The sequence below is a fragment of the Lagenorhynchus albirostris genome, chromosome 19 (genome assembly GCF_949774975.1).
Source record: "Lagenorhynchus albirostris chromosome 19, mLagAlb1.1, whole genome shotgun sequence".
Lineage (NCBI taxonomy): Eukaryota > Metazoa > Chordata > Mammalia > Artiodactyla > Delphinidae > Lagenorhynchus > Lagenorhynchus albirostris.
Genome location: NC_083113.1, coordinates 9,342,591 through 9,356,958, shown reverse-complemented (window position 1 = coordinate 9,356,958; position 14,368 = coordinate 9,342,591). Strand labels below are relative to the sequence as shown.

At 46.0% G+C, this 14,368-nt stretch overlaps 2 protein-coding genes across 9 annotated transcripts in view; both read right to left on the bottom strand.

Moving 5' to 3' along the window:
* Positions 1-479: 479 nt before the first annotated feature.
* On the bottom strand, positions 480-10,851 carry CABP5 (calcium binding protein 5). Of its 3 annotated transcripts, none has more exons than XM_060131674.1 (6): positions 10,641-10,851; positions 8,539-8,569; positions 7,895-8,038; positions 6,827-6,936; positions 3,706-3,853; positions 480-1,486 (listed from the first exon to the last, which is right to left on the bottom strand). In XM_060131674.1, exons 1-6 carry the CDS (start codon positions 10,701-10,703, stop codon positions 1,461-1,463), a joined length of 522 nt encoding a protein of 173 aa, XP_059987657.1. In that variant the 5' UTR covers positions 10,704-10,851; the 3' UTR covers positions 480-1,460. The 3 variants fall into 3 exon arrangements, with proteins under 3 accessions (XP_059987657.1, XP_059987659.1, XP_059987658.1); XM_060131676.1 differs by having other exon boundaries at positions 7,985-8,038; XM_060131675.1 differs by lacking the exon at positions 8,539-8,569 and adding an exon at positions 10,275-10,353 and having other exon boundaries at positions 10,641-10,769.
* A 614-nt stretch (positions 10,852-11,465) lies between these two features.
* LIG1 (DNA ligase 1) overlaps positions 11,466-14,368 on the bottom strand; it is a 41,959-nt gene continuing 39,056 nt past the window's right edge. For all 6 annotated transcript variants that reach the window (XM_060129694.1, XM_060129696.1, XM_060129698.1 and 3 more), the window contains 3 exons: positions 13,743-13,886; positions 11,889-11,981; positions 11,466-11,729 (listed from right to left, as the gene is read on the bottom strand). In XM_060129694.1, the coding sequence (XP_059985677.1) occupies positions 11,646-11,729; positions 11,889-11,981; positions 13,743-13,886 (321 nt within the window). In that variant the 3' untranslated portion in view covers positions 11,466-11,645. The remainder of the gene's footprint in view (positions 11,730-11,888; positions 11,982-13,742; positions 13,887-14,368) is intronic.

The following is a 14,368-nucleotide window of genomic DNA, read 5'->3' as shown; positions in this document are numbered from 1 at the left end:
AGAGATAGTTAATTCCATATCACTGTTTTGAACAAAGTAAAGAATGCAACCCCTGCTTTTTTTTTCTTTTAATAAATTTATTTATTTTTGGCTGCATTGGGTCTTTGTTGCAGTGCGCGGGCTTCTCATTGCAGTGGCTTCTCTTGTTGCAGAGCACGGGCTCTAGGTGTGCGGGCTTCAGTAGTTGTGGCACACGGGCTCAGTAGTTGTGGCTTACGGGATCTAGAGCGCAGGTTCAGTAGTTGTGGCGCAAGGGCTCAGTTGCTGCGTGGCATGTGGGATCATCTCGGACCAGGGCTCGAACCAGTGTCCCCTGCATTGGCAGGTGGATTCTTAACCACTGCGCCACCGGGGAAGCCCTGGTTCCACTTGTTTAAATTTAAATTAAAATTTTAGAAAAGGAGGCTATTGAACCAGGTGACCCATTCTCTACGTCTACTTAATGGACTTCAAAAGTGAGAAAAACTCGGAGGAAGGTGTCAAATGAACTCTTTATTTGGAGGACCTTTGAGTTACTGAAGTGTCCTGCTAGCAGGCAGAAGTAAGGAGGAATATATCTTTCCAGTTTCCCAGCACAGATCAGGGTCAGGAGGTGAGGGATGGAATCTAAACAGAGGGAACCTCCCTGAGCAGCCCAGGGCAGAGCCACGCAGAGGCAGGGGGCTCCCAGGAATGGCTTTGCGGGACCGGCTGAGCCGAGGATTTGGAAGAACCCATCCTCTCTCTCTGCATGATGTCATTTCGAGGGGGATTAATTCCCTGGGGGATCAGCTTGCTCTAAACCTTGATAATCCAGATTTGTGATTTAATTCAGTGGCCTGAGTATCTGACACAAGGAGAAGGAAGTAGGAAGCTAGAGAGATAAAAACAGACTGTGCTACCAAGAAAACAAGGAGGGGTGGGGGTGGGGCGGTAATCTCACTTGGATGCCTCTTTAATTAACCAGTTCCCTGCCCAGTCTTATCAAGAACGCTGTTTCTAGCCTCATGATTGACATGCCTCCTTCTACTGAGAGAAAGAAACTGAGGAGATTTGAAGCAGTTGAAGCAAGAAGGGGGAATGGTAGACTCTGTGCTGAACTCTTTGAGTCTAACAGGGGAAAAGACGACTTTAACCCAGAGGAACTGCGGGAAGAGACTCTGGCAGTTTATAGGGATTTAGGATGACGTGAAGTCCAAAGATGTCATTAGTCTTTGGAATTTGGGGAGCGGCAACTAGACTGTTCTGTTCCCATTTCCACACGCAGACTCTTCCGTCTTAAACCAGTTCCAGAGATGTAACTCCTACCCCATCTAACCCCTACGATAGCCAAAGCTATCGTTTCTAGTCTAACCTCAATCCATAGCGCTGCAATGCCAGTCTCCCACCCTCTCTCCTTTGAGGGCCCATGGGGATGTGGTCCTCCGCTAGGGCTTGATCCACGTTGACCAGGTGGAGAGTGACGTGGGATCAGAACCTCCTCAACGAGACATCATCTTCACAAACTCTGCAAAACCAAAATTTCTGGTGAGGCACCCCTTTGTTGATTTTTTTTTTCTTCATTTGCTTTTTAAAATAATTTTTTTATTGGAGTATAGTTGATTTACAATGTTGTGTTAGTTTCAGGTGTACAACAAAGTGATTCAGTTATACATATAGATATATTCATTCTTTCTCAGATTGTTTTCCCTTTAGATTACTACAGAACATTGAGTAGAGTTCCCTGTGCTATGCAGTAGGTCCTTGTTGTTTAGCTCTTTTATATATAGTAGTGTGTGTGTATGTTAATCCCAAGCTCCTGATTTATCCCTCCCCCCTCAGTGAGGTACCTATTTGTAAGGGTACCTGCCATTATTTTTTCCAGCCTTTACTATGTGTCAGGAACCACTGGTGATCTTTGGGAAATTAATAACTTGACCCCTCTATGCCTTGATTTCTTCATCTACAAAATGGGAATCATAGGATTGCTATTTACCTTCTATGATTTTTAAGATGGTTAAACAAGAGAATGCTTAGAAGACACAGTCGGTGCTCAATAAATTGTCATTATGAGTCTCTGATTTCAACTTTTCAACCGATCTTGGAGGGGTAAGTACCGTTTCACAGATAAGCAAACCGAGGCTGGTGAGGTTGACCAACATGGCTGAGATCACGTGGATGGTGAATGGAGAACCCTGGAATGAACCCATGACTTTGCTAGGACTCAAAGTCAGGTGGACTTATTGGTCCCACCCAGGTCTCGAGGCCCCTCTGTCCTTCCCTTGCCTGTGATTGGCCGGAGGAACTATTTCCTGAAACCATTGTACCTCTCCCAGATTTTCATTGATGCCTGCTCTGCACCTGAGCCTGGCTAGATCCAGCAGGCATCCATGCAACAAACGTCTACTAAGTTTCTATGCTGGGAATTTCACTGCAGAGATGGGTTAGAGAAGCTCCCTCTGCCCCACAGAAATTCACAACCCAGGAGGCAAATGTAACTCAAGGTCTGCAGTCATAACTTCCTTTGGAGAGGAAGAGAAAAATCCCTGTAAGTCTTCACAGCTGGGACTACTACACCACATAAGGATGAAGGGAAGCATCTTAGCAGAGGTTGCACTGGCATGAACTCCTGAGAGATGGATAGGATTTGAAAATGCATTGATAACACGGGAAAGGTGTGGTAAGTGGAAGGAACATCAGGGAGAAAGGAACAGAAGTTGGAGAACACAGAGCAGTACCAAGTGTACACCACAGCATAAAAATTCAGAGAGTGGTTGTAGAAGATAGAGGCTGGGTGGGTGGGTAACTGGGGCAGCATCATGGAGGCACTTGAATATCAGACTAAGAATTTGAACCAGAGAATGTCACGATGAGAACTTGACGTGCCCTATTGATGTCTCCCACAAAAATGATCCCCCCCTCCCATCTGCTCAAGACTCCAATATTTCTCATTTATCCAATCACTCAAAACACATGTGCTGAGCTCTCTGCTAGGAATTGGGGTATAATGATGAAAGATTTAGTCTGTGGCCTCAGAAGGAAACAGGCAATCAACGATTGGAAGCTATTGTGATGTCATGTACCAGTATCACTGCAGAGGCATGCGCGGGTGTTACCGGAGCACCGAGGGGTCCCGAGCCTGGAAAGAAAGATGGGGCCCCAACCAGGGGCATAACTAAGACTTAGCCAGAGGAAAGAGGAAAGGGTTTTACAGACAGGACATGAGCAATGACAGCAAGGGGTCCTTAGTGCATGATTTCTTTTAGTTTTTCTCTAAAATTGGGAAGAAAGGTATCATCTTTACTCCCGTTTTGCAGATGTGAAAACTGACACTACAAGAGAGGAAGCGACTAGGATAAGGACACATAGTTAGTAAGAGGTGATCCTGAATTTGAAACCCATGAATCTGACCCCAGCATCCCAGCGGCTAACTAATCCACTCTCCCTCTGATGGGACATTTTTTTCCTATGATAAAGGCATCCAGGGAACAAAGAAGGGATGGGAGAGGTGGAGTAGGAATGGGCTTCTGGACAGGGTGTTCCAAGGAGTGGCCAAGACAGAAACAAGGAGAGGTGAGAGGCACTGAGCTCTTGGAAATGACATGGGCAGAAAGGGATGAAACAAACACCTCCAAAATCTAACCCGCCTCCTCCAACCTCAAACTGGGGGAAGAGTGAGAAGGAATGGCCAACTTGCAAAAAAATCACACTGGGGAGATGGAGGTGGCTACCCCTATACAACATTACCTTCAAAGTCGACGGTGCCGTCTCCGTTAATGTCGGCTTCCTGGACAACCTCGGAGATCTCCTGGGGAGTGAGCTTGTCTCCCAGGAGCCTCTGCATGGCCTGCTGCAGCTCTCCCAGGGTGATCTCCCCGTCTCCATTGGCATCAAACTGAATTGGAGCACAGGGGATAATATTAGCAACAATGACCACAATAATAATAATAATAGCACTGTTTATTAATCACTTACTGTGAGTCAAGAACTCAGCTAAAGATAACCAACAAGGACCTACTGTATAGCACAGGGAACTATACTCAGTATCTTGTATTGACCTATAATGGAAGGGAATGAAAAAAAAAAGAATATATACATTTATATATTAAAACAAGAATCTATACATTTATATATATATAAAACTGAATCACTTTACTGTATACCTGAAACTAACACGACATTGTAAATCATTGTAAATTTCACCGCTGTGGCCCTGGGTCCAATCCCGGTTGGGGAACTACAATCCCACAAGCCACCTGGTGTGGCCAAAACAAACAAACAAAACTCAGCTGAGAGCTTTTGCACGTTATCCTCTAAAAGCTCCTTGAAGGCAGGTTCAAGGAGTCTCGTTCCTTGCTCCATGCTTAGCCCTCTCTATGCTGCACACCTTTAACTAATCCACTAGAAAGTCTTAGAACATAAGTTCTATGTCCAAACGTATCTGGGAGCCAACTGCCCTTCTCCAGCTACATTGATGCTAACTAACCTGGTTCAAACCACGATCACCTTGTGCCTGATTATGGCGACAGCCTCCTACTTGGTCTTCCAGCTCCCACTGTGGTCCTACATAATCTGTCCTCCACACGTTGGGACTTGGCATTCGTGTTCATTTAAAACACCAATCAGATCTTGTCCCTCCCTGGCTTAAAGTCCTCCGGTGGCTTCCTATCCCACTCAGAAGAAACTCCTGACACCGCTCCGTGACTCGCAAACTGCTATGGGATGGGGTCCTGCCTTTAGCAACTCCTGTTTATTTCATGCTACTCTCTCTGGCTCATGCCTCTCCAAGTACTCCGGACTTCTTGCTCTTCCTCAGACATGCCTTCCTGCCTTTCAGTGTTTGTACCTGCTGCTTTCTAATCCTGGGGTGTGATTTCCCCTAGAGCAGTGCATTGCCCGAAGGAAATACAATGTGAACCTCATGGGTAATTAAAATTTTTCTAACAGCCTCCTACCGCCACATACACAAATTTTAAGGGAACAAGTGAAATTAATTTTTTATAATTGATTTTACTTAATCTATCTAATATATCATTAAAAAAATTTTAAATGTAAGCAATTTAAAAATTGATTTAACCATGTAATCAATTTAAAAATTATTAATGAACTATGTTACATTCTTTTTTTTTCTGAGATCAAACCATTTTATTTACCCAGCGTCCTTCTCCTGGCTGGGATCTCTCCAGCTTCACAGTCACTGAAAAGCTGTTATATTCTTTTTATGTGTACTGGATTTCATAAGACTTAGTATAATACCATGCTAAGGACTTACTTAGTATGTCCTTAGCATGGTTAGTTAACACACCTACCCTCCAAAGATACTTAAACTAAGCTACTAAATCTTAATCCAGCGTGTATTTTATACTCACAGCACGTCTCAATTCAGACACTAAATGTTATCAGAAATAACAGAATATAACAGAAATAACATCAGAAACCTGCATGTAGGTTTCATGAAGTATATAGTTGAAAAGGTAGATTTGCATACCCAAGTTGTTCCAAATGAAAGTTTTCCGATAATTGCATTGAGTATTCATTTTTAGATTCAAATGAATTGAAATTATATTCAATTGAATACAAATGGAAATTAATTTAATTGAAACTAATCAAAATTAAATACAATTATGTGTATACAATGGAATATTACTCAGCCATAAAAACGAATGAAATAATGCCATTTGCAGCAACATGGATAGACCTAGAGATTATCATACTAAGTGAAGTAAGTCAGAAAGAGAAAGACAAATATCATATGATATCACTTATATGTGGAATCTAAAATACGACACAAATGAACATATCTATGAAACAAAAACAGACTCGAAGACACAGAGAACAGACTTGTGGTTGCCAAGGGGGAGGGGGTGGGGGAGGGAAGGATTGGGAGTTTGGGATTAGCAGGTGCAAACTGTTATATAAAGGATGGATAAACAAGGTCCTACTGTATAGCACGGGGAACAATATTCAATATTCTGTGATAAACCATAATGGAAAAGAATAGGAAAAGGAATGTCTATATATGTATAACTGAATCATTGTGCTGTACAGCAGAAATTAACACAACATTGTAAATCAACTATACTTCAATAAAATTTTTAAAAATTAAATACAATTAAAAATTCAGTTCCTCAGTCACACAAGCCACATTTCAGGCCAGCGGCTACCACCGTGGACAGAGCATTTTCATGATCACAGGAAGTTCTATTGGACGATGTAGCTTTAGATCTTTACATGAAGCTGAGACAGAAAACCACACAGCTAGTAGGTAGAGATCTTCCTGGGATTTGGACCCATGTTTGCCTGACTCTAGGGTGTCCCCTTCCCAACACTATACTCTTCTTTATTTTTGCCTCACGTAGTTGAAAGCTCTCTGAGAGAGAAGAGCATTTTATCAAGGAATCTAAGTGAATTTCAGCAAGCCCCTTACCCTCCCTGGATCTCATCTTTTTAAAGCATCCCTACAACAAGTAGTTTCAACCAGACGATGTCTTGCAGCTTCTTTCTGGGATCTCAGATTCTTGGATTCCCTCTTCCTATCACAGGCATGAGGATTAGAGGTTCTAGCGTGTGTTTTGTAGATTGCAGGATCTTGGATAAGGTACGCAATTTCCATGAGCCTCAGTTTCCTCATATGTAGTATTGGGATACATGACTACTTACTCCTAATGTTACTTGTGAGGACAAAATTAGATGAAATAGGTAGAGGATCTTGTCCATTGCAGGTGCTTGAAATATGTTATTTTCCTTCCCTATAAATCCCACCATAGTTAGAAAAAATAACTGGTTTTGGTGGGTTCTGTCCATGGTTAATGGCTAATCATAGACCTCTTGGGTCTCCCTCAACCACCTCCAACATTATGAAACTTACTTCCTTGAAAGCATCTCGCATCTCCTGGACACCAATCATCCCAGCTGTTTCTGCAAGCAATTTGGGGGCCATCAGCTCCACAAAATCGTCAAAATCTACACGGCCACCCACTGAGGACAGAAGAGGCAGGTCTAGTGAGATTCCATATACCCCCAACCCTCCATTACCTCACTTTGCCCTTCAACTCTGTTCAAGAAATAGATCTGCTCCAATCTCTCTGCCTTCTAAGAGCTTCCTTTCTTAGCCAACTCTTGCCCTCTTGTCCCTCTCATCTAAACAGGAGTGGATGGGGTGCCGTATGGTGGAAGTAACTAACTGTTGGTGTGACCTTGAGAAAAATCTCTTAATTGGTTCAGATCTAGGTTCCCTCATCTGCAGATCTGGAGAAGGGAAAGTATGAATTAAATGAGCACTAAATCCCTTCCAGATATGAATACTATCACCTCCTTGAATTTAGCATTGTTTACTCAGTAACATGCCCAGAAGCAAACCCCGTAGCAATTTTATCCCAGCTTCCGTGACAAAATCAGCTTGTCTCCATCTAAAAACCCATCTTTTTTGTAACATTATTCACCAACATTAGGCTCCAACTCCAAGTTTGTTACCAGCATCAAATACAGCTCCAATGTTGCCCTCCACTGACGAATCTTAGTGGTGATAGTAATAACTTACATTTAATAAGCATTTACTAGAGGCTAAGCCTTTACCTGTATTAACATCTTTATCCCTTCCTTTCTACAATCCCACAAGGTAAGGAGTGATATCATCTTCACTGGGTGGATGGGGAAACTGAGACTCAAGAGTGGGGGTTAACTCCACTTCTTATATGACTACAATTAGTTAATAACAGAACTGGGACTTGAACCCAAATCTATCCCTAAAAGTCACGCTTTTAACCACTTCAAATGTTGCCTCCCTAAGTAGAGTCTGAACTGTTTCCTTCCAGACTTCTAGCCCCTCTTCCCTCCTCCCTATCTCCAACTCTACTCTCAACCTCCATATATCCTTCCCAATTCCACCCTTAGCCCTCCCCTAAGCCCAGTCATTCCTCCCACCCCCTGGCCTCACAGTTCATGCGGATTTGCTGGCCCAGTTCAATCAGTTCCATCTCCGTGGGCATGTAACCCATTGTCCTCATGAGATTCCCCAAATCCTTACAAGAGATGAACCCATCTCGGTCCTTGTCAAACTCAAGAAATGCTTCCCGGAGCTCTGAAAGTTAAGAGAGAAGAACTTTGGGGAAGTTGAAACAGTCACTGGGGAAGAGTAGCATTGCTTGAAACTATCAATGAGGCACTGACTAAAGACTCCTCAAAAAAGAATACATTATAAAATTTTTTTAAAGGAGTGATGTATGAAATGTGTTAGCAAAAAGAATAGTTCCTGAGACCACTAAACGACAGCAGTGAAGTCCTTCACATTTTTGGGTGAAGTTATGGGAAACTTTGAAACTACCAAGAGAAAAAAACAACAAGTTTGGACTCATCCTAAAACTCAGGCATCATTTGTGGGTCTCTGAGACACTTGGGCATGGGGATGGTTTCTAAACACTTGGGGAAGTACTTAAACTGCCACAAAATCACAGTTGAGTGGGAAGAGAGTGTGATGTAAAATTTTCATGTCAAGGGGTTTATATTGAAATGCACAAAGGAACAGAGAGCAGGCAAGTGGGTGGATGGCAAAGTGGGGGCATTTAGGGGAGAGAGCTTTACCTTCAATCTCATCTGGTCCCAGTGGTCTTTCCTAGAAAGGAATGCAGGGGGCAGGGGATTTGGAGAGAGGATCAGGGATCCACATTCACTTCTTGAAACACATCTCATCCTCATCCTTTCCTGTTTCTCTTCCCTTCTTGCTCCCGTCTACCCCTCTCACCTTCTTTCTCCCATCTCCTGACTCCCATTCCATGGCTATTTCTTCCTCCTGTTTTTCCTCACCCCGTCTCATTTCCTCTCTCCCATCCTTGAATCTTGGTCTCTCTCCTCCTGCCTTTCCCAAATAGACATCCATACTGCTGTGCCGAAATGGGTCCTGGAGGCCACGGAATCCAATCCCCTTCTTCTCCAGATGAAGAAAGCCAGACTTAGAATCACAGCTCACATATTCAGTTTGCTGACTGTGCCAGGCTTCCACAATCATTTCATTTAAACTTCTTTGAGGTAGAGCCAAATATCATGCCCATCTTATTTAAGAGGAAGTCGAGGGACAGAGAGGTTAAGGAGACTGCCTGAGGTCACACAGCTCATAAGTGGCAGATCCCCTCCCAAAGTGGGGAGACGTTAAATCATTCCTTTGAGGTCATGCAGAAATTCAGGTGCGTTGAGAGCTGGGATTTGAATGCAGGTCTACTGGCTGCCAGGTCAGAATTCTACTACACCCCACTGGCTGTTTTTCCACCTGCCTCCATGGTTAGAATCCCTTGGCTGTGGGAGCTGTGTTCAGTGGCACCCAGGCAGGATGATCACTGCCAGCATGACCAATTCCTAAAACCTTTCCTGTTGCCACCACCCACTGGACATAACTGAAGGGTCAGGCTTGGGTACATGGCACACCACCTGGAAAATTCCATCAACCCCTGGCCTCTGTCACCCCCTTTTCTCCCTTTATCCTTGGAGATTTTCCCCCAGCTTCTCTTTCTTACTATCCCCTTCTCCCCAAATCTCTCTTAATCTTTCTCTCTCTCATGATCTTAAAAACTAAGAATTAAAATCATGCCCATTGGGGCTTCCCTGGTGGCGCAGTGGTTGAGAGTCCGCCTGCCGATGCAGGGGACACGGGTTCATGCCCCGGTCCGGGAAGATCCCACATGCCGCGGAGCGGCTGGGCCCGTGAGCCATGGCCGCTGAGCCTGCGTGTCCGGAGCCTGTGCTCCGCAAAGGGAGAGGCCACAACAGTGAGAGCCCCGCGTACCACAAAAAAAAAAAAAAAAAAAAAAATCATGCCCGTTGGAATCCAACAGACATGACTCTGCCACTTACTAATTGTATAAGCTTAAAGCAAGGGACTTCATGACTCAGAGCCTTAGTATCCAGTCTGTAAAATAGGGATGAAAGTATTATGAACCTCATGAGTCATTCTGAGGATTAAGTGACACCAGGAATGCAAAGCCCTTTGCACAAGTCTGAGCTCACAGCGATGACTTAGTAAGTGGCATCTGGGCTTCCCTGGTGGCGCAGTGGTTGAGAATCTGCCTGCTAATGCAGGGGACACGGGCTCGAGCCCTGGTCTGGGAGGATCCCACATGCCGCGGAGCAACTAGGTCCGTGAGCCACAACTACTGAGCCTGCGCGTCTGGAGCCTGTGCTCCGCAACAAGAGAGGCCACCATAGTGAGGAGGCCCGCGCGCCACGATGAAGAGTGGCCCCCGCTTGCCACAACTAGAGAAAGCCCTCGCACGGAAACGAAGACCCAACATAGCCAAAAATAAATAAATTAATTAATAAACTCCTACCCCCAACATCTTCTTTAAAAAAAAAAAAAAGTGGCATCTATTGTTATCAGCACCTCCAGCATCATCACCACCTTCATCACTATGGGAGTCAAAGAAAAGAATGATAATGATCATCAACAATGACATCATCCTAGTTCCCCTTTCCTTTTTCTTTTTCTTCTCCTTCATCTTCCACCTTTTGGTCCTGACTTCTGATTTCACCCTCACCCATCTTACTGACCCACGTGTCCCCATGATGCTCCCTGGAATTCTTCTACCTTCTCAGTTCATGCTCTCTCCACCTGCTCCCCTATTGTCCCTTCTCTTCCCCGCATCCCAACTCCCTTTGCCCTGCCCACCATCCTCCCTCACTGTCCCCTGACTCACCCGCTGTTTCTCAGCGATGCCTTTTCTTAAGAAGATGCAGGCGGGGCCCATGGGAAACTGCATGGAGGGGGCAGGGCAGAGCTCACCAGGCGCCAATCTCAAGACAGCTCCCCCCCTTCCTGTCCCCCGTGGCGGCTCAGCCTCCTTTCCTTCTCTACCACTCCTTTGCCAACTCTTCCTGCCTCTCTTGGCCTCTCCCTCGGTCACCTTGGCTCCCTTAGAGCTGTGTGACAGCTGGGTCAGAAATCCCTACTCGGGTTGGGGAGGGATCCCAGTTGTTCCTGCCTCCCCATCTGGCTTGAGAATGGAGGCGGAGCCAGTGTCGGGCTCTGACCTTTTATCCCCAGAATAGAACTGGAAGGATAGTTTTGAAAATGAGGATTAGAGCAGAGGGCATCGATTCATACAATGTTTCAACAGGCACGTTGAGTGATCAGTCTAAGCCTGGCCTCTGCTGGCCTTCGTGTGTGTGAAGATGGAGAGGACATCTGGCCTCCAGGAGCTCTAGGGTAAGCCAGGAATGTGTGTAAACGAGCGACGACCTGACTTCAGGAATAGACATGCACAGTGGCTCAGAGGGGGATGTTTGCCCTTCCTCTTGCTCCTCTCTTCCCTTCCTTTCTTCCTGCATAGTTCAGGGGGGAGGGGCAAGGTAGCCATCCATGCCTTGGGCTCTGTCACACCGCCCAGCGCAGACGTGGCACATTTCCATCACTGCAGAGTTCTACTGCAAGGCCCCGGTTTCGACAGTTGTGACACAGTTACACGCTATCAAAGGGTGAGCTGTTATGGCTGTACCCCCAGAGCCCAGCACGGACACAGAACAGGTGTTCAACAATTATTTATTGAAAAGAATGACAGAACCCCAAACCCCAGCTGAAACCATCCCCTCCCACACACACACCTGACTATCAAAACCCGCACCCGGCAACACCAGATTGCTGAGCACCTGAGGCGACGCCCCTGGGCCCCCTCCGCCCCCAGCCCCCGGGGAGAGCAGGGGGCCTAGTAGAAATCTTCCAGGTCGGAGTCTGGCTCTGCGCCTTGCTGGTTCTGAATCTGACTTTGCTTCCGGTACAGACAGGCCACCTGAAGTGAGAGGGTGGGTGGTGGGAGGGTCAGAAGCCCTGGGGCTGCCCCACCCCCTTCCATGCCAAGCCAGGCCAGAGCCCACCTTCTCCAAAAAGCAGGCCTGGCCGGGCAAGCCCACCCCTGGGCCAACCACCCACCCTCTACCGCGGGCCTCACCTGGGCACTGGTGGTGGCCTCCTCCGGCTTCTTGTCCTCACGGACGCAGATAAACCGAGGGAAGCGGAGGGAGATTCCCTTCTCACTATCCACCTGTGGAGGCGAGGCGCGGTGGGTGGAGTGGTGATGGGAGCAGCAGTCCAGCCTGCTCCCCAGGCAGCAATTCCCCATCCAAAGTCTCCTCCCCACTCCTGCGCCTCTGGCCTGTTTCCTGATCCATACAATGGGGCTAAGCGATGGGTCGTTGTAAAAATTAAATATGGTCATTTAGTGCTTGGGGCCGCTCCCTGGAGCAGGAGCGTGTAAGAAACACAGGCAGCTGTGGCTGTGCTTTATGCTATTGTTATTATTATTAGGGCCAAGAGGGGTGGATTCTAGAACCAGACTGTGAGGTTCAAATCCCAGCTCCCGACTCTCTCGAGAGCCTCGTGACCCTGGGCCAGTTACGCTCCCTGGGGCTCTATTTTCCCATCTGTAAAATGGGATGGTCAGTGTCTTGGTGAGGATGAGTGTGAACAAGTGACATGCCTGCTTCACCTAAATGCTCGATAAATGCTGTTCCCATCTCTTTATTACCAGGGGCCCCCGACTTCCCGAGACGGTGCAGGAGTGAGAAATTTCAAGAAGGAAACTAGATAAAAAGTATGAGCTTTGCCTTTACATGGAAGTCAGCTGCTAAGCAGAAAAGCACAAGCTAGCTTTTGAAGGATCAGAAAAAATCCCAAAGGGAGTATGCACTTTAAGATTTCCTGTTCCTCAGTCAACTCTATTTTAATTAAAAACAAAAAACAAAAAACCTCCAAATTGATGTTTCTAAGAATCCACAAAGAGAAAACAATATAATTTGCATTTTAACAATGTTATTAAGATTTGGGATATCTGTGGATTTTAGGGTTGAACACCTTGGTTGACAATAAGCTAAATTTTTATGCTAATAAAAGACATATCTGCAACAGTAAAAAAAAAAAAAAAAAAAATTCCTGATCTTCGGAAGGAGGATGCTAAGAGCTCTCCTAGTGATGGTGGGGGAGTGTTTCCCCGGGGACACTGATCCTCTAGCAGATGCGGAGGACAGAACCACCAGGAGAGAAATTAGCCAAGGAATGTTAGAACTCGGTAGCGTGAAAACTGACTACAGTTGAGAAAGAAATGCAGTAGTGGACCTAAATGCTCAGCAGGAAGTATCCTAAATTTTTACTGAAAAGAACTGTTTTCAAAAATTACTTAAGAGCAGAATGTGAGATTATGATATTTAAGAAAGAGATTAAAAAAAAATGATACCGATGAACTTACATACAAAAACAGAAATAGACCCACAGACATAGAAAACAAACTTATGGTTTACCAAAGGGGGAAGGGGGGGTGAGGGATAAATTAGGAGTTTGGGATTAACGGATATACACTACTATATATAAAGTAGATAAACAATAAGAACGTACTATATAGCACAGAGAACTACTCAATATTTTGTAGTAACAAAGGGAAAAGAATCTGAAAAAGAATATATATATATATAACTGAATTACTTTGCTGTACACCCTGAAAATAACACAACATGGTAAATCAACTATACTCCAATAAGAACATAAAATTAAAAAATAAAAATAAAAAAAAATTTTAAATCAAAGAAAGCAATTTCACGGTTTTCTTTCTACTCCTGACGAATTTCTTTTTTTAATTTTTTAATAAGACTTTGACCTCATTATCTGAAACCCAAATACAACGCAAGCTCCAGTCTTCCTAGGCATCACCCAGGAAGCTCAGACATGGGCTCCAAGATCCCCTCCCCCCGTTTCCCCACCCTCCCAGCTGGTTCCTTCGGAGGGTCTATTCCAGGGTCCCCCAGTTACTCACCAGGCCCCGGGCAGCCGGGTAGATGGGGGAGAGGGAGAGGTCTGCGCACTTCACCTCCCACACGGCGCTGGGGTCCAGCCAGTGGTCAGGGGCCACGGCGCCGTCGGCCCGGACATAGGAGCGTGGGGCGGGCAGCACCAGGGCCTGCAGCCAGTGGCGGGAATAAGGGAGAGAGGGTCTTGGATCTCAAAGTCAAGGCTGAGGGGAGGGTTGCAGGGGCGGGACTGGAGAGTGAGGAAAGAGGGAGGAAGACGGGGGAAGGGGATAGATACAGATGCCCCTCCAAGTAAAAAGCTGGTGGTAGGGGCTTCCCTGGTGGCGCAGTGGTTGAGAGTCTGCCTGCCGATGCAGGGGACACGGGTTCGTGCCCCGGTCCGGGAAGATCCCACATGCCGCGGAGCGGCTGGGCCCGTGAGCCATGGCCGCTGAGCCTGCGCTCCGCAACGGGAGGGGCCACAGCAGTGAGAGGCCCGCGTACCGCAAAAAAAAAAAAAAAAAGCTGGTGGTAGGTGGAGCTGGGGGGTGATGGGGGAAACGGGAGAAAGGAAGAAACGACAGAGACCCTGGGAGCTGAGACAAGAAATTAAAGGCAGAGAGAGTCAGAGAGAGGAACCGAGACCCAGAGA

Excerpts from the sequence above, each read along its gene's own strand:
- CABP5 (XM_060131674.1), bottom strand. The coding sequence starts at position 10,703 with ATGCAGTTTCCCATGGGCCCCGCCTGCATCTTCTTAAGAAAAGGCATC. Across the intron at positions 8,570-10,640 it reads GCATCGCTGAGAAACAGCGG|GAAAGACCACTGGGACCAGA; the intron begins GTGAGTCAGGGG and ends ATTCCTTTCTAG. Across the intron at positions 8,039-8,538 it reads GGGACCAGATGAGATTGAAG|AGCTCCGGGAAGCATTTCTT; the intron begins GTAAAGCTCTCT and ends CTTAACTTTCAG.